General features: G+C 39.4%; 1 protein-coding gene across 1 annotated transcript in view; it reads right to left on the reverse strand.

The window, feature by feature from the left end:
* Positions 1 to 84: 84 nt before the first annotated feature.
* LOC117296298 (ensconsin-like) overlaps positions 85 to 25,483 on the reverse strand; it is a 45,623-nt gene continuing 20,224 nt past the window's right edge. Inside the window, exons 6-16 of the mRNA XM_033779146.1 lie at positions 22,910 to 22,936; positions 16,550 to 16,719; positions 14,310 to 14,526; positions 13,588 to 13,941; positions 12,754 to 13,006; positions 9,575 to 9,764; positions 9,081 to 9,185; positions 8,727 to 8,780; positions 8,212 to 8,377; positions 5,867 to 6,721; positions 85 to 3,139 (exon numbers count right to left, since the gene is read on the reverse strand). Of these exons, the coding sequence (XP_033635037.1) occupies positions 3,129 to 3,139; positions 5,867 to 6,721; positions 8,212 to 8,377; positions 8,727 to 8,780; positions 9,081 to 9,185; positions 9,575 to 9,764; positions 12,754 to 13,006; positions 13,588 to 13,941; positions 14,310 to 14,526; positions 16,550 to 16,719; positions 22,910 to 22,936 (2,402 nt within the window). The 3' untranslated portion in view covers positions 85 to 3,128. The remainder of the gene's footprint in view (positions 3,140 to 5,866; positions 6,722 to 8,211; positions 8,378 to 8,726; positions 8,781 to 9,080; positions 9,186 to 9,574; positions 9,765 to 12,753; positions 13,007 to 13,587; positions 13,942 to 14,309; positions 14,527 to 16,549; positions 16,720 to 22,909; positions 22,937 to 25,483) is intronic.

A 25,483-nucleotide genomic window follows, 5' to 3' on the forward strand; every position in this document is an offset into this window, starting at 1 on the left:
ATATTAATTCTTCCAACTTAATTCTATGACTCCCATTGAGCATATAGCAGAGTTACCCAGGTTTAGTTGTTTCTTATTTAATATGGCTACTTAGGCTTTAAACGCAGAAGAAACGACAGAACATGGGGGATGTGAAACAGAAACTTTAGCAGAGAAGCCAAAGCAACAGCCGTGGCTTATCATTAAGCCGTGTATATATAGCCGTATCTGTAGCCACTAACATTGTTTCTGAAGCTCGATTCATACTACCTACGAATGCTTCGTACGAAGTGAAATTTCCTGCGTAACAGTTGGAAGAAAACAGCACGTACCAGTTATTGCATTAGTCCAAATCACATTCACTTTCAAAGGAAGTATGAACTTGGCTTTAAAGCTGTTGCTTCTGGCTGCGGCTACTGATTGTGGCAGCCGCATTGATGTACATTCAACAAATGCAATAGCCAAAGCATAGCCATAGCCAAGCGTGAAGAACACTGTCTTCAAGCTTTCAAGCTAGCCGCAGCCAGAAGCAACAGCTTAAAGCCCAGTTCGTACATTGTACTTCCTTCAAATGTGAATGCGAAGTGCGTTTTGGTGATGCAATAATTGGTAAGAGCCGCATTCTTCAGATAAAACTTAACAATCTTTACAGCACTCCATTAATGGTTATTGCAAGAAGGTCAGAGCGTTAATAAAGGGTCTATTTGATTCGAAGGGGGGGGGGGGACATTTATAACGGACAGTGCATATGCTCTATAGACATGATTGAGAAGAAACAATGCTATTCATTTACAGTGTATGTACAAAAGAGACAATTACATTAAGTGTGTGAAGGAGACCTAGTGTTCACATCTAGATTATTACTTAACAAGCCCGCCCTCTCTTGTTACAGCTAGGTTATTACTTAACAAGCCCGCCCTCTCTTGTTACAGCTAGGTTATTACTTAACAAGCCCGCCCTCTCTTGTTACAGCTAGGTTATTACTTAACAAGCCTGCCATCTCTTGTTACAGCTAGGTTATTTTCTCAACAAGCCAGCCCACCCGCCCTCTCTTGGGAGGAATAAGTTAGTTGGATATTACTATTACCACATGAATTGTTTTAGCTTATTATTCTTGCTTACATGTACTTTTACAAAATGAATTTCACAAACGAAACCTAAGAAGTTAACATCCTGACAATCCATCCGCAAACGATCAATATCGTTCACCGATAACAAAATAAAACGGTGACATTTTGAAATATAAAAGCATCGACACCAGAAACTAGGGTGCCAGTATGTACTGCTTATAAACCCACCATACTTCACCATAAATACGACTGCATTCAAACGCAAAACAAGCAGGACGCTACAGTTCCAAGAAGTTACAATTTCTGACCAGTTTGTTCACAGTTAATATTGTTAAGTTAGTCTTGTTCTCCAGAAGCTTTTGAGAGATTTAGAGGCGCTTATAAATTCGTCCTTTCCGATATACTGAACATGCATTTTATGCAATCAAAGCCACATTATGTATAATACTATGCAATCATACACCACGTCAAGCACTGAAAACTGTCCCATATTTTCTATTCTTCAATTTTTCCTGCAAATATCTTTACTGATACACATCAATTTTTGCATAATTTATGTTTTCATGTTTTCTTTTTTTGTAATAAACTTGACATCACAGGATCTCAAATCCATAATTTTTTTTCACTCAAATGAGGGATAACATTTTATAGGCTTAACATTCAATGCAATTTTACAACAGCGAATAATTTTATACGAATGTGGGATTTTTTTTTCTTCACTAGTATTTGTTGGAAGTTTCCATTTTCCAGAACTACCAACCACTAAGCTATAGCTTTACCCAAGGAAATCTTGGTACAGAAATTACACCCTTTTTCCTTCTAGCCTGGATTCCAGATGGAATCCTATGGAGTTTTCCTTCACAAGTTTTCCTTGACAAGGTTTCCCGAATATGTTTAAGAAAGAGGAATAGAAAATGAGTTTTCCATCCACGTTTCCCAACTATTGATTTTCAAACTTTTGCCAAATGGAAACGTGTCAAAGTTATTCTGTTATCAGTTTCCAAGAACAAAGGAGTCCTTAACAACAAATTACTGGCACAGAAATCTCTTGGGTTCCCGTTGGTCTAATGTAGCTCAATAGCATGGCGTTTGATTGGAGATCTGTGATAGGAATAAAGTAGCCCAGTACTAAGAGTGGTTTATGTATGATCGTGGGTTGAGCATGCATCCAGCATCTTCCAAAGAATCATCTGGTTCAAGAAAGCTTCCGAAAGTCTTTCAAGAAATGTAACCCTTGGGGGAGTCCTCCAACTATGATCACGACATGTGCCTGTTGATGACCACAGTATCTGTCTTTATCCACACTTTCTTGACGATCATTGCAACGGGGGGCTTTTACTCCGAGCACCACTGTATATGATTGCAACTCCACTCGACACATACAACAAATCCCAGTCGTACATCCATAAAATTTTTAGATTCCTATTCGAAAGTTTGTGTCCAAGTATGAGGCAATCTGGGAGTAGTTCACAGAGATGTCTTAAGATTTCCAAGATATATTCCAAGATAGTTCCAGTGATGGTTGAATGTTCCTTCAATGCGAAGCCAAATCCAACGATTCTGCAGTTCCTTCGATGACCCGCTCATCTGTACAACACAACGAGAACATACATGTACCACGTAGCTCCTAAGAATACCGTCCAGTTTCTTTGGTCGATTGCCGAGTATAAAATCAACCAGTAGTCACAATCTGGCCGACTGTCAGCGTGTTTTTTTAAAGCTAAGCATAGCTGTAGAAACAGGCCAGTTCGGCAGACCTCGTAATAACTAAAGTCGGCTGTACTCACTAATTTTCTCTCATGTAGCGTATTTCATCAAATATAACCCACGCTGAAATGAATCCACCTATGGGTTACCTGGAATTGGGTCCGGGGGCGGCAGAACAATTTGAGATCCTTGGAGAGTACGAACGACGGGTTTGAGAGCGGAATTCCTTTCTAGATAATTCTGTGCGCACACTGATCCCATGGGTAATATACAAGTTCCTATCGGAGTCTTTATAGGTAGGCGATGCACAACCAAATAATAGTTTTAATAGTTTCTTTGTTATACTGTCGTATAAAAGACATCTGCCAAATCTCAAACGGCATCTGTAAGAAGAGGAAATTGAAAAAGAAATGTTATCCTTGATCAAATACTAGATTTGAGCAGGGCTTAATTTCATAGAGCTGCTTAAGCACAAAAAGTAACTACACACAACTTATGCTTACCACAATAAGGTTACCAGCCAAAGTACCAGGTCACATGTACAACTTGTGACTGGTATCCTTTCGTTTTTTTTGTTAAGCAAAAAGGAGTTAAGCATAATTCTCTGCTTAAGCAGCTCTATAAAATTGGCCTCTGGAGGCAGGAGGGAGGGGGGGGGGGGGGTTGATAAGCTACTAGCAAACATTTTCTACAGGTGAAGGCGGCAACTGGTTGAGTAAGGATACAATGTATCTATTTATCACAACAGGCATTTCCAACATAAATCAAGTAGGATTTGAAACTTTACACTGTGCTGTGGAGGTAGAAGAGAGGTTCGCCGTTGCACGTGTGAAACCTCTTTAGAGAAGTGTTGGTTCTGAAAAGAACTGGTGGTTGACAACTCAACACTTCAATCAGTATTCTCCCTAAAGACGATCAGAGCATGCTTTGTCATGTTTGTCTGTGGGTGCCAGTCAGAAGCCATACAGCCATTAGCTGCCGTATAACCAGATAACCAGGGATCACAGCCAATACAAATCTGATTGAAATGTTGGGTCATCAACCACCAGTTCTTTTCAGAACAAACACTTTTAAAAGAGGTTTCACACGGAGCAACGGCAAACCTCTCTGAACATAAACTTTAGAAATTAATGCAGAAATTAATGGGCATGGGAACAAAATGCTATGTTAATTGCTATAATACTGTGCATGTACATGTACTAGCCATAAAGCATGCTATGTACTAGAGAATACTGCTAATGTAGGAACAGGGGTGGATTTCACAAAGAGTTAAGACTAGTCTTATCTCAAGTTAGGACGAGTTACTCTTCCTAACTTAGGACTAGCATAGCCATTTGTTTTTAATATCTCTATAGGACTAGTCCTAAGTTAGGACTACTCCTAACTCGTTGTGAAATCGACCCCTGGTGTTCATCTTATGTACATGCAGTCAATCATCAGGCATATTGAAGCGCTTAGGGACATGTTTGATTTCTATGTGTTATGCGCTATATAAGAATGGTTAATTATTATTATTATTATTATTAATTGGACAAAGTAGTGAACAGTTGTTGATAACAAAGGCTGTCCTACATGTCCAAAGTGTACTTAGGCTTTAATATACTTTTCAGAATTGATTAACAAAACAATTCTGGTTTCAAACAACGATTCATAGTTTCTCTTTTTACATCTGAATGTTGAGAACATGTTGTCACCTGGGCCAAGTTTCATAAAGCTGCTGATTACAAACAAAATTGTTTGACATATTTTCGCTAACCACAATTGTGTAGGAAACCATTCACAAATTGTGCATTCAAAATGGCATTTTTGCTGGTAAACTATTAATGGTAGCCAAAATGGCATTGTGCTAACGGCTACTTTTTTGTGGCTAAGCAGGTCTATGTATGAATCTGGGCCAAGGTGGAAAACTTATGCAGTAGTAAGGAAAAAAATAAAATAATTAAGAACAGAATAGTTCTGCATTCTACTTAACTCTGATGGCATGTATATATCGTAGATCTATGCTAATCTACAGCAATGGCTGATTTCAAACTGGCGGATTTCAAACTATAACACACATCCTACGCACTGTACCAAAGTGCTTAGCAGATACACCAGGGACTAGACATTTCTTGGCGCTTACTATGGCAGAAACAAGTAACTAAGCAAGATTTTATTTTGTGATTAAGAAGATTTGACAGCGTGTGTGCAATCACTTTGGATTTGCATTGTTGCATAACCTAATCTGCCTGAACATGAGGAAATTGTAACAGGACACCAAGGCAATAACCAGGGGCACAGGAAGCAATTGCCTCTGTTGCCTCAATGAAGCATCATGACAGCATGATTAAAACCATTTTGCCATTCTGTCGTAATACCACATGATGTACACTGGGATCCCAACAATGCCAGCTACAGTGCAGTGTGTCTATTTCTTTTCTGAAGGTTCTAGTCTTTACACAAGTTGTAAAACAGCAGAAAAAGAGAGCAGATGAAAGTAACCTCGCTTCGTTTATAAAACCTTGCAATTTTTCTTTTAAGAAACTAGCAGAAGACTTGCTTTCCTCTTCTAGCCACCAACTAGACAAGTACCACAAAGGAGCATTGGGTCTACAGGGCAACACTATTACATAACACCCTTCACAATAACATTGGTAATATGCACCACATTTTCCACAGGGCCAAATTTCATCAAACTGCTAAGAATTTCTTCACATTTAACAAAAAATATGAGTGCGGCACCAATCGAAGCAACGTGATCTTTGTGGCATTTTGGCTAATAACAAGTTTCTGCTAACGAGTTTTTTGTGTTTAGCTAGTTTTTTGTGTGTGACTATAAGCTGAATTTTGTTTTCAAAGGGTCAGTGAAGTTTTAGTGCCAGACTACACCTTTGTATAGTAAATTTTACCACCTTAAAAAACCTGGTGCATGTTACCGCAGAAACAATTTATTTACAAACAAATTATAAGTGTACTTCTGAAGGAAATAGGGAAAAGAAATCAAATCATGCTACAGGCTACAGCTGCAAACTTTGCGCACACAAAACATAAAAAGGAAACGGAAACTACTTTCAGCGGCAAACTTCGTTGGTAATTCATGCCAGTGCGAGGTCATTAAAAGGGTGAAATACCTTCTGGAGTCAAAGACACAGCCATCGACTGTTGCTGTTCTCCGTTAGACTCCAACTCCCCCAGCGGGGAGAAGGATAGAGTCATCTGGGTATCGTCAGAACCAAACCCCGCCTTCATCCCAAGGTTGGCGTTGAGTTTGTCGCTGGCGGAATCCGGTGATAGCACTTCGATCGTGCCACCACCGTCTTCGAGACTCCCGGTCGTCTCATCTAAATCATGCAGAGACTTCTTAGTGACGAGGTCTTTGTCCTGGTCCTGGATGAAGCTCTCTCCGTTTGCATTATTAAAGTCAGACGTAGCAGGCACATTGATGACTGGAGATTTGATTGTCCCTAAGAGCTCTACTTCGTTCCCGTTCCCAGATGACCCCTCACTCTTCTCATCGTAAGCCTCGTCAGCGCTTATATCTTCTCTCTCGACGTTCCCATTAGTGGGCGGGGCTGATTGATTCTCGCCCTCATCAGCAACACCCATGTCTGCGACTGCGTCCCCGTCAACATTGTCAGGCAATGCTTCAAATTCAGCTTGTTCTTCAAAGCCAGTCGTTGACACAGGCTCACCGTTGGAGGCGTCTTTAAGATCAGCCCAATCAGCTTCTTCTTTGTCTGGTACCACGTCTTCACCTATGTCTTCCTTCTCATCTGATGAGCCTCGTTCGTCATCAGCCTGTCCACCATCCCCACCTTGGCCGTCGTCAGTCAGGACGTCTTTATCTTTGTCTTGAAGAGACTCTACAGCCTCCAGGCCTTCTACCGACATGTTCCCGTCGTCTGAATCGCTGAAACTAGTGGCAGCTTTGCCGTTTGTAGCGCCCTCTAATTGGTCCCCATCAAACCCTTCTTCGTCTTCGTCGCCTGATAGAAGGCGGTGTGCAAAGAACGGAGGAAAGAAGGTGACACTGTTTTCTCTATTCAAACGAACTTGGGTGGTTTTCATTAATTGCTTTCTATTTCAAAATACCATCCCTTTTGTTAGTTTACATTTTTCCAAGGAGAGAATAAGTAATATTCTCGGAAGATGAAATTATCTGAGCTGAATTCACTGGTGTACACATTCTTTCACCAATCAGTTAGTTTCAAAGCTTACACGCTAAGTATATTTTAAGATTATTTTTTAATCAAAGCTTCTCTGGTACAAGAGCTGCCTTTAGCTCTTCAGTTTTCTTTCATTTTGTCTCTTCTTACACCCCCCCCCCTACCAAGAGTTGCTCTTTGCCTTGTTTTGGCACACTTAAAAACTTTTTAAAAAATCACTTTTCTTCAGTGGAGAAGACAAAATTGCCTGAACCACAAACAGACGAGTAACATCCTACCCATTGAACTTTTGGCAGTTAATTTCAGTTTGATACATGTAAATAAGAAAAGAAAGCAAACGGCACCCAAGTATGTTTGAATAGGAGAATCAGTTTTAAAGGCTATGGGGGGAGTTGTTAGTCAAATGATCCCTGCTACCAATGTCACATGAAAAGCTACATGTGTGATACATCATTGTATTTCAAAGGAGCATTTGTTTCATTCCTCAAAATTTCAAAGAACAAAATTTAAAACCTACCTATAATGTTCAATTAGGTAGAAATTTCTCTGGACAAATGATTCGAGTTTCAAAACAAAGCATTCAGATTCAAAACTAGTAATTACAAAATATGTATCATACATTCAAGTTAGATTTTAAGGTCTAGTCCAAGCTTAAGTTTGGACTTGAACTTATGTCTGATATTTTGAAGGTGAGTTCTGTACGTGCTGAATGAGCATGCAATTTGAGAATGACTGTCAATAACTGTCGATGACTTTTGATGACTGTCAATGACTGGCTATTAAGCAAGCACACAGGCTTAGCGGATACCTGGATGATGTATGAAATATATCCAGGATTGTGCAAACATTTACCCTCAAATAGTTCAAGGAATGGTGCAAATGTTTATGAGCAAAAAGTGACATGTGTCATACCAAAGCCCCAGTATTAAAAACAAAAACGATGATGAGAGAGAATTTTTAAAAAGCAATCAAAAGTCTCAAGAAGAGAAAACTTCCCTTCAACAAAATCAAATTAGGCTTATTGGATGATTATCATAACAAATCAGTAATTTAACATCAACATCTGACTGTTGAGAGGTCATGGGGAAATATGTTATGATGAAACTTTGTGGAGTATGACACCAAGCTTAAACTAGTCCTATTTTACAGGTCCAGGGGGCAACTTCACAAAGCACTAAGGTTGATCTTAAGATGAGTTATGACTTGACAATTTGCTCAGCAATTATGATTGATTTGCTGTTAAGATCAATCTTAGTTCTTTGTGAAATCAGTCCCAGGTCATAAAATATATCCATGAAGACGACAAATACCTGATAGCTGCGATTTATTCCGATTGAAGAGTAGATTGCGATACTTCTCATTATTGAGTAGACTACTACTGCTTGGTAGTGTGGCGCTGACACCATTGCTCTTACGTTCCGAGCCTGACCCGGAACCACTCTCAGAACCGCTGTCTCCGTCCTCAGATGCATCATCCTGAAAATAAATCCAATAAATAAATCATTACGTGGTAAGTAGGATAATAAGAATAAATAGTAATAATAATTTGGGGGGAATTTGATCATCCTTACTTGCAGCTAAGAGCTGAAAAGCAGGCATGCAAGAGCCACATCAACCCATTATGAACACGGAGCACAGCCAAAAATCAAAAATTTTTATCCGAGGGAGGAAAACCGGATGGTCTGGAAAACCCTTGTGGCACAGCAGAGAACCAACGCACAACTCAGCTCCAATATGGCCCTGGCCGGGAATCGAACCGGGGTCACCTTTTTATTTGTAATTATTACTAATTCTCTTTTTGTCTATATCTATGTTCTCCACCTACCTTATCTTTAGCCTGGGCACCACGGCGGGCTCTCTTCATGATCTCCTCTACTCTCTAAAAGAAACAAATCAAAGTCAAAGATGGTTAAGCTTAAAATCTTGTGGACAAATTTCATCACTACATCGACACAAAGAATAAGCTGGCCCCTTCATTCAGATGTGCACATTTTCATTATTTGTCATCAAAGATGGCAGTCACTGACGTCATGTGCAATCCATCTATTGTAGCAAACGAAACATCGACAAGAAACGAATCGGCTCCTTTCAGAGTCTTTATTTCTTCACAAGAAATTAATCACAAGGTATTTCCCAAAGATTAATCAATTATAAGACATTCCCTGGAAAATTGCCTTACTTTCTTGCGAGCATCCCTCTCCTCATTTTCTTTGCGGCATTTCTCAGCGAGTTCCACTTCTTGTTTCTTAAGTTCCTCTTGACGAATCTTTTCCTCTTCAGCTCTCTGAAAAAGCAACAAATAGAAATCAATGACTGTGCTCTCCCCACCCTCGTGGTACGAGTGTACATGTATACTCATATAACGAGAGTACAAGTGTATTCTTATAACGATAAATTCAATCCTATATCAATTATTCTTATTCTGTATTTTACATATTTCCAGTAATGAAACCAAGGATGTTTCATAAGTGAATTTAATCACTGTAGCTGGAAAGCCTTAGGAAACCTGTGAACAAAAGTGCTTGCTGCAGTATGTGAACAGAAATACTGGGGCTAACCTCCCATCGTTTCAAATGGATGTCATGGTTCTGGAGAGCGCAGTCAAGTCCGTCAATTATGTGAATACATATACACCGATATCTGTCCTTATGGACCAGTCTAATGTTTTCCTACCTGTAGAGCTTCAGCTTCTTCCGCAGCCTTCCTCTCTTCTTCCTCCCTCTCCATCCTTTCATTATCTTCAATAGCTTTCCTAAGACGCTCCTCCTCTGCTTTCTTATGCTCCTCAGCTAGCCTTCTTGCCTCCTCCTCCATGCGTATTCTCTCCTCTTCTTCAAGACGGATTCGCTCCTCCTCTTCACGTCTTTAAAGAAAAGTACAATTGAAAATATTTTCAACACTGCCTCTTTTCACGGCAGGTGCGGCCCGGAAGACCCACCAAGACCATGTTCAAGACCCTGATCGCGGGTGCAGGAGTTAACAACATGGAAGAGCTTATCAGCTGTATGCAGGAAAGAGTTGTGTGGCGCGTCAGACATCGAGCCCAACTCTAACATAAGGCAACGCGACAACTTGGGTCGACTGGGTGAGTGAGTGCCTCTTTACTTATGGACTTGGTTTTACAGTTAAACTCATAGAGTGTAAATTGCTTGGAACACTTTGTGGACTTTTTAACCTCCTAAGAATTCCAGGGCTTATACTGTCAAGCAACATACTTTACTATAATTGCTTCTCTTCATCCAGCGGTATATAAATGGGTACCTACGAGGATAGAGGTTGATATTGTGTATGGAAAAGCCTTTGGAGCGCTATGGTTACCCAGGGTTGTATTTTCCCCAGGGAGCCGAGAAAGATTTAAGGAATGTCATTGGTCAAATGACCAGGGCACCAATGTTGAGGGCATTGATACGGTTATTGTGAAATGCGCAATATTAGAACTTAGTGTCTTGCTCAAGGACACAAGTGTCATGACTGGGATGCAAAGCCACAACCTGCCGTCGATTTCACAAAACTCTTCCTAACTTAAGACTAATCTTAGGACTTTCAACCCTGTACTGTAGCATGCAGACCTTAAGATTAATCCTAAGTTACGACGAATTTTACTCGTCCTAACTCGAGATAAGACAAGTCCTAACTCTTTGTAAAATCGACCCCTGATGACTTAACCACCACAACTTGAATCTGATGCCTTAAAATAAACTGCTCGATCGTGACGTCCTACAATACACTGATAGTGGTTAGGTTGTAATGACTTAATCCCTAGTTTGCCAAGAATCTTTACTTGCAGGATTTCTGACTCAATTAATTGACTATAATGACTTTATGACTTAAATTTAGATCTAACCCTTAACGACTGTGACTCACAGTCATACCTGGGCTTGATATACACTGTAGCAAGACAAGGTAAAATTTTGCTAAGACCTCCTCGTTTAACGAGGTGACACCTGGTACCAACGGACACCAATCTAAGAGTCAATTCATGCATGAATTGTTTCTAAAATTCAAAGAATTTGGGGTCAAATGATATCCAAACCATATTACTCTCAAAGAGACACCTTTCTAAAAATAGTTTATACTATCAACAGTTGGAGTGCTACTCACCAAGTAAGTTTTTAAGGCGTTTAGTATTTGGAGTCGTTACTGAACTATGACTTTATCTTTAAAGGCAGTGGACACTACTGGTAATTACTCAAAATAATTATTAGCATAAAACCTTACTTGGTAACGAGTAATGGGGAGCTGTTGATGATATAAAGCATTGTGAGAAACGGCTCCCTCTGATGTGATGTAGTTTTCGAGAAAGAAGTAGTTTTCCACGAACTTGATTTTGAGACCTCAGACTTAGAATTTGAGGTCTTGAAATCGAGCTTGCAACTTCATGTGACGAGGGTGTTTTTTCTTTCAATATTACCTCGCAACTGCGACGACCAATTGAGCTCAAATTTTCACAGGTTAGTTATTTTATGCAAATGTGGAGATACACCAAGTGAGAAGACTGGTCTTTGACAATTAGCAATAGAGTCCAGTGTCTTTAACACATGTAGATAATAATTTTACATCAAGGATAAAGGACTTTTGGGGGCTTTTACCCCTACACCCATGTGTGTTCATGTACTTCATACTTTCCAGAATTATGTAAAACAACTCCACAGGCACATCACTCAGGTGGAATTCGAACCATTGACCTTTGCCATTCTAGAGTAAATCTCTTACCAATAGACAACCAAGCTAGCCTGGTGGCAAGAGGCAGTTCGAGTGCCTATGTTTTAGCAGCAGGTACAGCAACGATTTAACAGGGCCATTCGATCACCATTCCCTGCTTACCAAGCAAGCGCTGACGTTCTGCCCTAACTGTGTAAGAAAAGAATGCCACGTAGCGTAGAGTACATACACACACAAGCAAAAGATCCCTGCTAACCCATGCATGAAACACGCTTGACATACATACATAAGCATGGAATTCCCTTCTTCCAAGAGCGCTGTTTCTTTGCTGAGGGTAAGCAGTGCCATGAAATTGGGCCTAGGTTCCTGGGCCCAATTTTATAGAGCTGCTAAGCACACAAATTTGCTAAGCATGAAATTTCTTACTTGATAAAAACAGGATTACCAACCAATTTTCCATTTGTTGCATATTGCTTGTTACTGTTTTTGGAGCTGTTGTTTGCTCATCCTTAAAATCACGTGGAAACTTTGTTGGTAATCCTGTTTTTATCAAGGAAGAAATTTCATGCTAAGCAAATTTGTTTGCTTAGCAGCAAATTTGTTTGCTTAGCAGCTCTATGAAATTGGGCCCTGACCTTTGCCATTCTAGAGTAGATGTCTTACCACAAGACCTCCAAGCTAGCACGGCAGCTAGAGGCAGTTCCAATACTATTTTTCAGCCGTGGGTATCGCAACGATCTAACATAATATGTTGATACCCATTATGGCGTGTCGTGACCAAGCAGTTTAGATCATCAGACCCAAGCTCTGATGTGAGTTTGATACCTGGTCGTGACAGGTAATATCCCATGGCGTGTCAAGGCCGAGTGGTTAAGAGCACCGGATTCAAGCTCTGCTGTTTGATCAGCAGAGTGTGGGTTCGAATCTCGGTCGTGACACTTGCTACATAAAATTGGGGAGGTAGTGCTTTCTGCTCTACCGGCCAGGCTTCGGACTGATGATACCCAAGCCTACATCCATATGGACTGTATAAGGGGTAACCCTGTTTCAGCCCTAGGAGTAGCTGGCAACGGCCTCTGGACAAAAATAATTGTAGCCCACACCTTGAAGTGGCTTTCAGGCCTTGTGTGTCTGGCGACTTGCATAAAAAAATAAAGTAAAAAATAAAATAAAAAAATAAAATAACTTACTTGAGTTGTTCTTGTCTCTGTCGTTCCAGCTCAGCTTCTCTCTCTGCCTTCTCTCTAGCTTGACGTCTCCTCTCAGCCAAGGCTTGTTTAGCACGTTCTTCATCAGTCAGGTCTTTAGCTGGCTGGGACTGGGGTTGAGCCTGGGGTTGGGCTTGGGGTTTTTCTTGGGGTTGGGCCTTGGCTGATCCTACTGATGATGGTGCCGATCCGCTTGAGGATTCTGAGACCGTTGGAGACAAGGCTCTCTGTGACTCTGTGGAGAGGAAGAATAAAATAAATATAGATTTTATAGAATTGTTTAAAATTGAGAGTTTAGGTTGAACAAAACAAAATTTACTACAACAGGATTTCAACCAACAGATTTGAGGCATTGCATGGTGAAGTATCAATTTTATTTTGTTTTCGATAATATATAGTGTTCTTCTTGATGGGTAGATTATGTTCTTTTAAGTACTTGTCTTGCTATATTCTACTACCGCAGAGTAGATTTTTTTGAATTTGGCAGACTTCTCTACTACCGCAGAGTAGATTTTCAGACTTTTTCGGGAGACTTCTCAGTTCTGAAAAAGACCTGTCCTAGGGTCGATTTCACACAGGGTTAGGACCCCTAGGAGATACAAACATTGATGGCTTGTCTTAAGATAGGACAAGTAACCCTTCCGAACTCAAGATAAGACTAGTCTGTAATCTTTGTAAAATCCACCCCTGCTTACTAACTTCTACCTGGGCGGAAGGAAACAAGTCAGTCGGGACTACTGCTTTCTCGAGAGGCCTTCTCGTATAAACAGTATTTACTATCGTGGAGTGAGTTTTATAGAATTATTCTTTCTTTACCTTTAGCTTTCGTCTCTTTACTCTCTGTCTTCTCCTTCTCCTTTTCTTTCTCCACATTCTCCGTCTTAGCAGGAGCCTTCTCTTGAGCTGCTGCCTTCTCTGCAGCAGCTGCCTTCTCCGCAGCAGCAGCCTTCTCTGCAGCAGCAGCTGCCTTCTCTGCAGCAGCAGCTGCCTTCACTGCGGCAGGTTTAGGCTGCCGAGGTAACCCCTTGGGTGTGGTGGACGTTTTTGTTGTAGTGGTCTTTGGTGTTGATGTTGTCCGAGTTGGGGAGCTGACGGTGGACTTGTTGGCTATGTCTGTTCGTGGGGTTAGGGCCTTCTTGATTGGAGGGGCTTGTCCGGGTGTTTTCTTGCCTGCAAATGGAAAAAGAAAGAAAGGAATTTGAAGTTTAAAAGTTTTGCCTGCAGGAAGTCCAGGCTGTGTGGCTCTTCTGTAAACATGTTATGTTCAGGCCTGATACTTCACGGAGCCAACAAAGGCGATTACCTCCATGCCCCCTGGTCATTGCCTTAGTGCCCTTGATATGTTCTAGAATCTAGAAATTTACAATTTCCTCAAAAGGTGCCCTTTACCAAGGAGAAAATGCCTTGGTGCCTTGCTCTTTCAAAAAACGAGGCATACATGTACCAGCCTGTTCGTCACTCAATAATAGCGATTTGTAAGTATTTTCAAATGCAAAATTTCTGTCCCTGTGTCATCCACATTAAAGCACAATTCCTACCTTCATTGGTTTTTCGTCTATCCCCATTTGTTTGTTTAGGTAGGTTCCTCGGAGACGCGGCTCTGCCCGGTGTACTTTTACTTCCATCCACCGAAGTTGACCCTTGACCTCCGACAGTCCTTGGTGACGGCACTCTGAGTGGAGCAGTCCTGGGTGTGGGTTGTTGCCTTGGCGATGGAGGTCGCATGTGTAGAGGGGTGCGTGGAGACGGCGCCCTCTGCAAATTCAGAAGGTCAATGATTTTCAATGAGATTGTCGGTCACATTCTCAAAGTATGTGACTTTATTTTTAAAAGCGCAAGCCAGTGGCCTTCTTTGTTCAGTTTTTTTTGTCCTTTTTTACTCCCATGGCACCAATTGTATAGATTGTGAAATTAATCAAGCATATGAAAAACCAAGAGAGAATTTAACAAATTAGTCTATAGAATACAGTTCTCTTTTTAAATTCTAGTAATACCAAATTCTTGAAGTCCAAATACATTTAGCTGTTTGTTATACAAACAATTTCACTTAAAAAAATTGTTAAAATTCACTGTGAAACAAAATTTAAAAGATGCTATTTTTCAATAACCTGATTTGCCAAACACAGGCATGAGAATGGGTGATGATAAAAAAACAGGAAAAAATTCAGTTGATTGCAAATGTCAATATTCCATCATTTTGTGTGTGCGAAGCCGGGGTCCAGGGCCCGCTTAAGGGCCCTGGGAGCTCTGGGTATTTTAGAAGCTCTGTGGTGGTCTCTGATGCATTTCTGACACCTATTTTTCCAGGTAGAAGTGAGCTACTTTTGTGTTATTTTTTTTTTTATTTTTTTATAATAGGTTTAAGGGAAAATAAGGAATGTAAAGCTCAAACAATTCAAACAATTTTGGGTTCGCCTGCGATTTTGTTACAATTCCGGAAAAAGAAAGGAGGAAAAAAATAATAGTAATAATATTTTTATTTTTTTGACGATCTTATCCCTTATTTCTGCCCTTGAAAATGCTTTTTTTCTCACCAACAACCATTTTTATAGGTTCTTGATTTGAAATTCGGTTGTGTAAAAGAAATTCTTTTGCAATTAAATGTTTGTGATTTTAACGATCCGTCGGCGACGCACATTTTAAAATATATATAGGCCTATATATTTGGCGAGAGCGATGTGTTTTTGTGAAAGAGGTTGTTTTCAGCATAGAGGTTGAGATTAGACCCCAACATAGAAATAGAACCAATAAAGTAAGCACGTCGTCCGGACGTACAGTGTGTTCGCTGGTTCCCAATATACCTTTCGCTGGTTGTGAGGCAATAACAGGTACCAGTTTACCATGGCCTGCCGGCGATCTCAGATTCGTGCCGCGCCGCTCATTGGTTCGTGTGCAAACCTGCACGTACACAGTACACAGTACACATGGTGCAAACACGTGCATTGTTTTTTCAGTAGACTTTCAAAAGTCTCCACACGTGTTATCTTTGCTGCAGCAGCAAGCGCATTACACGCAAACATTATTGAACCGTACCACTATAAACGAAGCAAGGAATGAGGCAAGTTTATACATCTGTCGCTGCTGTTGCATGCATGCGCGATGCCAGGAAGACAACAAGCCATAAATTGGGCCAGCTGCTGGACGGCAATTTATTGTTTAGGTGCCGGTATTTCATGAACGACATGTGGGGATCCGCGATAATAACAATTACAAAGGTAAACTTACATTGTCTGACTAGAGAAGAGGGATTAGAGAAATCCAAATCTATACCCCCAAAAACCTACCCCCCGAATTTTATAGCAAATTAACATCGAACTCGGAGACCACAATTTTGAAAGGAAAAAAACCGGAATTCCGGTTTAAACCGGAAGATTCTCATGCCTGCAAACATGCCCGAATTTGTCAACCACTACATAGGTTTAGTGAAAACATGAACACAGTTCGGCAAAATTCTGATTTTTTTTTACAAGTGACCAGAAACTGAAATCAAGTTTTTTTACTTTCAAATAGTTCATGGCTAAAACTTTACTTTCCCAAAACATTCTAAAGTTTGTACAGCCATAATCTACGTCAAACTAAAGTCAGTTGAGTTTACTTGCCTGAAAACCATTAGTCAACATGAAAAAAAAACCAAAAAAACACCACCATTGAGTCATGCCAGTCATGTTCCTGTATTGTATACATATGTTAAAGAACAACATAGTGACAATGTTTTTAAGGGTGTGTCTATCCATACCCATTATCTACGATAGTCTACAAGACCTTGATGGGAGTTTACCTTAGCTGGTGCTGGTGCTGGAGCCGTTGCCGGCGCTGCTGGTGTGTTTCCTTCTTGCGCTCCATTATTTAACTTTGAATTCGACGAGGAGCGTTTCGTTGCCGACAATGGTCTTGACATGTGTGTTGGTGTTGAGTGCGCCGACCGGCTATCCCGATGTGGGTATGGGGCTGTAGTGGAAACAAGACACGTTAGTCCAACCTTCTTACTATTACTCCTGCTCACAAATGCCGTCTTAGTGTTCATATGGAAAGACATGATCAGATGATTGAACTTCTCTCTTGAAGGAGCACAGTGATTTCTCCTCTGGTACCTTATGAGGAAAGGGCACCACAGCGAAAGCACAGGGCACCACAGCAATTCGCTGTGGGTGCCGTGGGTTATTTTCAGGCCTGTACACAGGACGTTCAATTTATAAAATGTCTAGATGTATGGCACCACATCCTGGGTTAGTGTTTGCTCGAGAGATTCACAAAGCTTGTATCAATTAGCCGTAGTTTAGTCGAGAAGAGAACGATGGCGCAGTCGATGTGATTTAGCCAAGAGGTGACTAATGTTTGACATTGACACATATTTGAGTCATGGGAATATGAAATCAAAGACAACACAAAAGTGGGTCATGTCAGTTGAAGGGGTATCTATCAGAGGTATGACAGGTGGGTGTGTGGGGGTACCACCCTTAAGGTGTGAATGGGCAAGGCTAGGTTAAGTGTGTGGGTAGGGTACCAACTCTAAGGTGTGAGTAGGCGAGTTGGGGCTAATACTGAAGTTTTGTTAGCCATCAATTATTTGAATATTAACTGCCTATCAAGGGCAGCACTGTATGCTTTGTATTTTGTGAAAGGGCAAGGGTACCCCGGCAATTTCTCCTTGGTAAAGGGCAACCTGAATGCCCTGTAAGGTAATTGTAAATTTCTACCAGAGAATTTCAAGGGCACCAAGGCAGTGACCAGGAGGCATAGAGGCACTAGTCTTCATTGCCTCAGTATAACTATGCCAGATTTTATTGATTCAAATTCAGCGCGCCATGATGGTCGCCTGTGTTCCTGGACTTTGCGCGAATCCTTCGCAGCCAATCATGTGCATTGGGCATGGTGGGACGTGCATATTGGGCTACGAATTACCGCCTGTGGATTTTGTCCTTGATGCTTTTGATGTATTAAACAAAGTCTGCAAGCAAACACATGCCATGATGGGGGACATTATCCCACCAACAACATACCCATTCAACATTATTTTAGAAAGTATCAGACAAATCCCTATGCACCCCAACGAGCAAACATTGTGCAACGGATCTGAACTATTTACTTTCAATGTAAACAAAACACAACATTCATCCATAGACCTCTTCAATACAGAATCATTCAGAGAATATTGAAACAGCGCTAGGCTATTCATACACTATGCAGCATTGGGTCAAAGCAGCAGGGTCGTCTGCACCATGACGGTACAATGGGGTATTTAAAGATGTATAGAAAGATACAGCAAATGGTTATTCACCCAATTCACATGTTTTTAACAGCAATGTAGTACATGTTTGTAAATAACTTATGATGGAATCGAATCTAGTCTAAAAAGAATTCTTAAACAGAGCTGCTTTTGTACAAACAGGGTCATAAATTGTTTTTTTTTTTTATTTTGCTTACATCACCAATGCTGTACCTTTTCTTGATTCAAAAGCAAACCAGTCACAGAAGCTTTGCCAATATCTTCTGAAATAATGCCTTTAAAAGAAAGCCACATAGCTTGTGCAGCGTTTTGGAGTTGTGTTTAGTTTCTAAACACATTAGTTCCAGGCAAACATTTCAGCCTAGCACACTCATACATGTAGCATGCATGCTCAATTGCACACAGTTCAACTAAAACCAAAACAGAAAAAAATACATGCAGTGAATCTTTAACAAAGATTATCCGCAAACATTTCACACACCGTGGTTAATTTTCACTTACTGAACGGCAAACTGTTAACCTAACACTTAAAAAAACTCCTTATATTGAAACTTTTACATTTGTCTGCCATTGTAAAAGACACTCACTTCCAGTGTACAACATTCTCAAGAAATTGCCAAAAGAATTAGTTCAACAATTTTGCAGTGCTGGTACAAACATTTGTACACACAACTTCTACAACTTCAATTAAACATTGTTCCACAAAGCATTCCCATGGAAATTCTCTCCCATAAAAATACTTAAATTGGCAAACAGATTCCCCCCCCCCAAATAAAAAACCTAAGTAAAACAAAAAATTACAACCAATACTGTGCTGCGTCAATCAAGATGTCTATTTGTAATCCTTCAAAAATTTCGCTGAATTTGATACAAAAGAATCGACCCACGCCCTGTACAACTTCATTGTTTATTTAACATAGTTGGGAATAGAAGAAGTCCAAGTAGGGTCTGTATGACAGAAAGATAGACAGACCTACGACGTGATGTGAATGAAGGTTACATAAACCAACTAAACAATTACGTCCACTGGATCTATTAAAGGCAGTGGACACTATTGGTAATTACTCAAAATAATTATTAGCATAAAATCTTTCTTGATTACGAGTAATGGGGAGGGTTGATAAAAATGATAGTTTAAAACATTGTGAGGAACAGCTCCTTCTGTAGTGACGTAGTTTTCGAGAAAGAAGTAATTTTCCACGAATTTGATTTCAATACCTCATATTTTGAATTTGAGGTCTCGAAATCAAGCATCTGAAAGCACACAACTTCATGTGACACTGGTGCGACAAAGGTTTTTTTTGACGACGACCGATTGAGCTCAAATTTTCACAGGTTTGCTACTTTATGCATATGTTGAGGTTCACCGAGTGAGAAGACTGGTCTTTGACAATTACCAATAGTGTTCAGTGTCTTTAAGAAGTAAAGGTATTCAGTTATTCTTGGTTAACAACGCTGGCAGAAAGCATGCTTGGAATTTATGTAACCCAAACTTGCAAACGAAAAAACAACAAAGAACACTTTTTGCTTAAAAATTACTTGTTGTGCGATTGGTAAATACATGTTATGTCCTGTCGTTTTCCTACAAATGTTCAGAATAGTTTTAACTAAGGAGAAAAACAGGTTCTCTATGGCAATTCAGACTTCATTTCAGCTATGTTTTCAGAGGGACATATTGCAGAGAAAAAAGGTTCTAGCATGAACCTCATAACCAGTGAGCTTTCATACTTGAATAAAACAGCTATGAAATTTTCCTTTGAAGACATGGACACTATTGGTAATTGTCAAAGACCAGTCTTCTCACTTGGTGAACCTCAACATTTGCATAAAATAAAAAAACTGTGAAAATTTGAGCTCAATCGGTGGTCGAAGTTGCGAGATAATGATGAAAGAAAAAACACGCTTGTCACACAAAGTTGTGTGCGTTTAGATATTTGATTTCGATACCTCAAGTTCTAAATCTGAGGTCGCGAAATTCTTGAAAACTATGTCACTTCAGAGGGAGCGTTTCTCAAAATGTTTTGTACCATCAACCTCTCCCCATTACACGTCACCAAGTAAGTTTTTATGCTGATAATTATTTTGAGTAGTTACCAAGTGTCCACTGCCTTTAAATACCAATCCTGTAAACACTATTCAAGATCGACTAATGCTCTCTGTGAAATACACCCCAGATTCTTACCCCCCCCCAAAAAAAAAAAAACCAGGTTTATTTCCAGATCCCAAACTATCAGTAACCAGAGTGTCCAAATCTACAAATCCACCATAGGTAAGCTTACACTGTACCTAGTAATCTATTCAAATCAACTAGGGTTAGGCTTACAACTGCATGCAAATACTAATCTCACTGCTAGTGTCAAAAGATTGAAGTGGTTTTTTTGTATGCTGTAGAAACGGGTGGGTGTTTTCCCTGCATTGCCAGGCATTCAAAGCAGTGACAGGTACAATTATGGAAAAACATTCTGTATCCTGCCATCATTTTTTGTAACTAGACAACAATATTTATTCTAGTCAGTGTTTATCAGCATTCAGCTTGGTAGGGTTCGAACCTACAACCTTAAACTGCAAGTCCTGCAGGCTAACCAATGGATTGTCTACTCGGTACCACCATAGCACATACATTAATAAATCTATAGTTTTTTTTAAGAAGGAGGGAGTTAAATTAAATCTATGATACAGGGCCTAGTAAGGTTTGCGGTAACACCATATACCGGTAAAGATAATCTCTTGTTGAGTTGGAGGTGGTTCCCCATTCTGAAAAGAACCGTAGGTTTCAACTCGATGTTTCGATCAGTATGCTCTAATAAAAAAATAAAAATAAATCTACCAATAAATAAATCAAAAATAGACAACCTTTTATCCTTGGTATTCTGCTGATTTCAGCGGCCATGTTGGATTGTGTCGCATCCATACATAAAGAGTAATTCCAAAAAGAAGCGGGAAAATCCTGACGAAATTTCACAAATCCTCAATCACGTCCGACTTCCAATTCTGCCATTTATTTTTTTAAGTAAGTGTTGAACTATGTTTGCAGCCTTACCAGGAATTACAAATGTCAAATGTAGATCAAATTGAATACCAATTGGTAAATCATCGAACTATAACTTTTTTCCTTGTGAAGTTTTTTAAGTGACAGCCATGGATACCAACAACATGTATCATTTGGTTACCAGGCAACAACTATAACGAAGACTATCACAAAGTACAATATCAAAGTGTACTTCAACCCATTCAGTATACAAATGAATTGATCCAACGGAATACGAAAATGGCAGAATGTACGAATCACACGGTAAGCAGTCACTAGTTCAGAAGCCGTTCAACCCGCCCAACTGTTCACATGTCTAGAGCACCCAGCAACTGACAGCCAGTAAAACCCACCCTATACAACCAAATCAATACTTCAACAGGAAACCACTAAAGGCCTCAACCTTAGGCCTGCTGCCTATTGTTCCCAACAACTCTATTGTCTTCTTTTGTTCACCTGAGGAAATTTTAGACTTTCCTATGCAGTGGGCCCAGTCACCCCTACCCATTGTGAAGGGAATCCACTTGGCTTTTAGCACCTGTTTTGGAAGTTTCTTTCTATTGAAACTACTACCCCAAGACCTTGTATATCTTGCCTGTACAAACAAGCTACTTCATACTGTTGGGGAGGGCATGACACCTCCAAAGTTCACACCAGCATATTCCCTGAAAAGAAAAGTGCCAATTCCAAAAAGGTTTTGGACGATAGCTTTCTGGTGTGTGAGCGCTTCAATACATTTTACTTGAAAGTTGTCCTGATTTCAAAGTGTCAATGTTTTTCAAACTTCCAGTACGAGTGATTTATTTATAACAATATGAATTTTTTTCTGATAATATTCAACAGGAAGTGGTAAAATTAAACAAGAAAAGTTACGGTTCATTCACCAGTTCTGTTGACTTTTTGATAAAAATATGGATTTTTAAAATCTGCTCTAAAGGAGTAAACAAGTCACTTTGCTCCAAGTCCAGACAAGTCACCATTGAAACCATGAAGTATGTTATTTCTGTTAACGATTACTTGTACAAAGTCTAATTTAGTTTTTGTTTAACTGCCCCTCAAAACTAGGGTAAATAAATAGTGGATTTTATTTGCATACTGTACTGACCACTGACATACAATGTCCCATTTTTTGGTTTGGACTTTTTCGGGAAAATGAAAAATATGTCAACCTGGTACATGGTAGGAAAATTCTTAAAAAAAAAAATCACTTTTGAAACCTGTCATAAATTTGTTTTGTAGTGATATTCAAATATACTCCGGAGAAAAATTAATAATTTGTGCAAAATATTGCAATACTTTTTGCGATAAATGGTTAATAAAGATCAAAGTCAACATGCAAGACGGACACTCATGCAAAATACTTCGGATTTAGGTTCAAGGGAACATAAACAAATGGTTTAAAAATAACAGTTTAAATAAACTCCAGCAAAAAATGGCTTTTGGGAATTTTTGTTTTGCAGGGAAAATGATTGCAGTTTTAAAAAACAAACTTCAGCATTTGCGAAATTTTCTTTTTAGAATAAATAAATCAAAAGATTGTAGCGCTTTAAAAACTTGTGTTCCTGTTTACAATCAATTTCTTTATCCCCAATGCAAATTTCCATCTATTAAAGTGTCCAATCTGAAAAAAACATATTACTTTTAGTTTGGATTTTATTCTTACTGAAATGTAATAGACAAAACTATTCATGAATGTTTCTTGAAAAAACCCAAGACAAAAAAAATCACAAAATATCTAAGTCTACCTGTCAAAATTACAAAACCAAATTTACACACATAATGTACATCATCTATCTACAAACACTTGTATCACAAAATGGAAACCAACAAAAAAAGTCACCCAAAACAATTTGACTTTCCTTCAAACTATCACCAGAACTTACCTCTGATGCGCCTCCTAACATTGTTTGCTTTACGTTCAAAAAAATAAATGATAGTTCTTCAATAAAAAGGTTCTCTTAAAAAAGTTGCAAAGCCACTTTACACTTTAGGTAAAATGCTGTATTAAAAGTAGGGTCATAGATTGGTGAATACCCCCCATCAAATTGTAATAAAAATGAATTTGTAAGAAAATTATCTCAAAGTGCCTTACAATAAAAACTATATTACCCTTGGCGATAAAGTACTTTTAATTATGACAATAAAAAGGTTAACTTTGGTTAAAAGCGCTGCAGCTGTTGATAGTATAAACTAACTTGAGAAAGGATTTTCTTTACAGTAATATTGTCTTGATTATTTGTCATCCAAAGACATTTGAATCTGAGAGAGGATTTCACAAAACTCTTCCTAACTTAAGACTAATCTTAGGACTTAAGATGGGTCCCAACCCTGCACTGTAGCATGCGGACCTTAAGATTAATCCTAAGTTAAGACGAGTTACTCGCCCTAACTCGAGATAAGACGAGTCCTAACTCTTTGTGAAATCCACCCCTGGTGTCTGTTCTTGAATACTGAAGCCAGAGATGTGGTTGATATCCGCTGCCACCTCGATAAACTAAGATGGATTTGAGGTTCTTGTGAAAATACAGTAACAATTTGTTGCTGTTTTCTCGGCAAGAACACTGAATTAAGCTCAAACTTTTACAGGTGACTGTTATTGTTTCATTCTTGATAATTTGCCTATAAAACCAATCTATGACCCTACCTTCAATCAACACATAACCAACTGTGTATAATAATGAACCTAAACTGTTATAATCCTACAGTAAGTTGTTTGTTAAAGGCACGTTAAACCGGAGGTTGTTGGTTCAAATCCCGCTCTAGTCAATTTTTCTTTGTTCAACCCAAAATCATTTAAAATTGTACCCCGTCAGTTTCCTTTGTGGTTTATTATTTGACAAATAATTATTCACACTAAAAATGTATATACTGGAATAGTCCCTTGTTATGTTAATTCCAAATTCCCAAGTAGTTGCCTCCCAATAAATGCATTAAGACCTATCCAAATTTAATAATAAGAATTGTTAAAATGATAATCTAATCTCCCTTCCTATTTATAATGACATTTTCTTCCTTATTATTTTTCAGAATACCCCTTGAAAAGTTGAAAAAATTCAAGCCCTTATTTCTTGCAAAAATGCAATAAAAAGTATCAGCAAAAGGAATATCAAAAGCAACTAAATTTGAGCAAAAAGCAAAGCGTTGCAGCAATTTAGAAAAACCAAAAAATATCATAACTCGAGACAAAGCTGAGTGCCACAAAATGATCCTAAAATAACCACATGCCCTTCCATAAAACCATGCCATAGTCAGTCATGCCTTCAAGAGTAGCAGCCATGTTGGTCTGGATCCCTGACTCTATGTGCATGTGTACATAGTCTGTTTAGCTGGTCGCAAGAGTTTACAGTCTTCTGTATTTTTTTATGAATTTAGTCTGCCAATTAAACTTATCAAAGACCTTGTTAGTAAAAAATCTTTACCCCCCCCCCCATGTATTCTGTGTTCCAAGATCACCACTTCAACAATGATTGATTGATTGATTGACAGGTCTTGAATTTCAAGAAAACTTGTGTATGACCTGGGCTTAGTTCCATAAAGCATGTATAACAAGCAAAAAAACTTGCTAAACGTAGACAAATATCGCTGTACAGACACTGGTTACCACTCATGCCAGTCACATTAATCAGTTGTTGCAACTGGTCCCCAACTATGATTTGGCTTACAAAAGAAATTTGCCAAGCAGAATTTTCTGCTACAAAAGTTGTTAGAAGTCATTAACATGTCTGTTGACTCCCACCCCCAGATGAGCTAGATAAATAAAAAATGGCTGCCACTCTGGAAAAAACAAAACCATGACACAGTATGCCGAGACACCACAAATGCCATGCACTATGTCCACCACCACATGGGAATCACACACACATGAGGAAGTCAAAACACCCGAATCTCAGACAAAATTAATCAAATTAAAACAAAATAAATCATGAATCCGGTGGAATGACTGTATGGAATGTGAAAATGTATCATGGAATCGTCCTCTGATAATTTCAGTGGGTTATGTAGTTGTGGATGAATTAAGACCCCTTTTCAAATCCAAGGTTTCAGCTCCAGAATAGGAGATTTTTTGAACGCTAGGTGGCAGCAGACTTACCAGGTAAATGTCCTCTGTTTACATAGTTCTGAGCATGTGCGCATTACCAAGAACAATGGATTTTACCTGTTAAGTCTGCTGCCACCAAGCGTCCCGGAAGTCCCCTATTGGCTCAGGCTAGATTGGCCCCCGTGGTATTTTTAACAACCTACAATGTATGCGATCAGGGCGTCAGACGAGAGGACGGAGCCTGAAGCCAAATCCAAAGCCGAAGTCGTGGTTTCGAAAAGGGCCTATGTATGTTTTCGATCTCACGGCGGCCATCTTGTTAATTTCTGCAATCAAAACTCCTTGAAGCTGGATAGGGAAAAATAGTCTGGCCCTGTTCTGTACTGAGATTCAACACAATGATTTTATGTGTGAACTC

This window comes from Asterias rubens, chromosome 11 (assembly GCF_902459465.1).
Source record: "Asterias rubens chromosome 11, eAstRub1.3, whole genome shotgun sequence".
NCBI lineage: Eukaryota > Metazoa > Echinodermata > Asteroidea > Forcipulatida > Asteriidae > Asterias > Asterias rubens.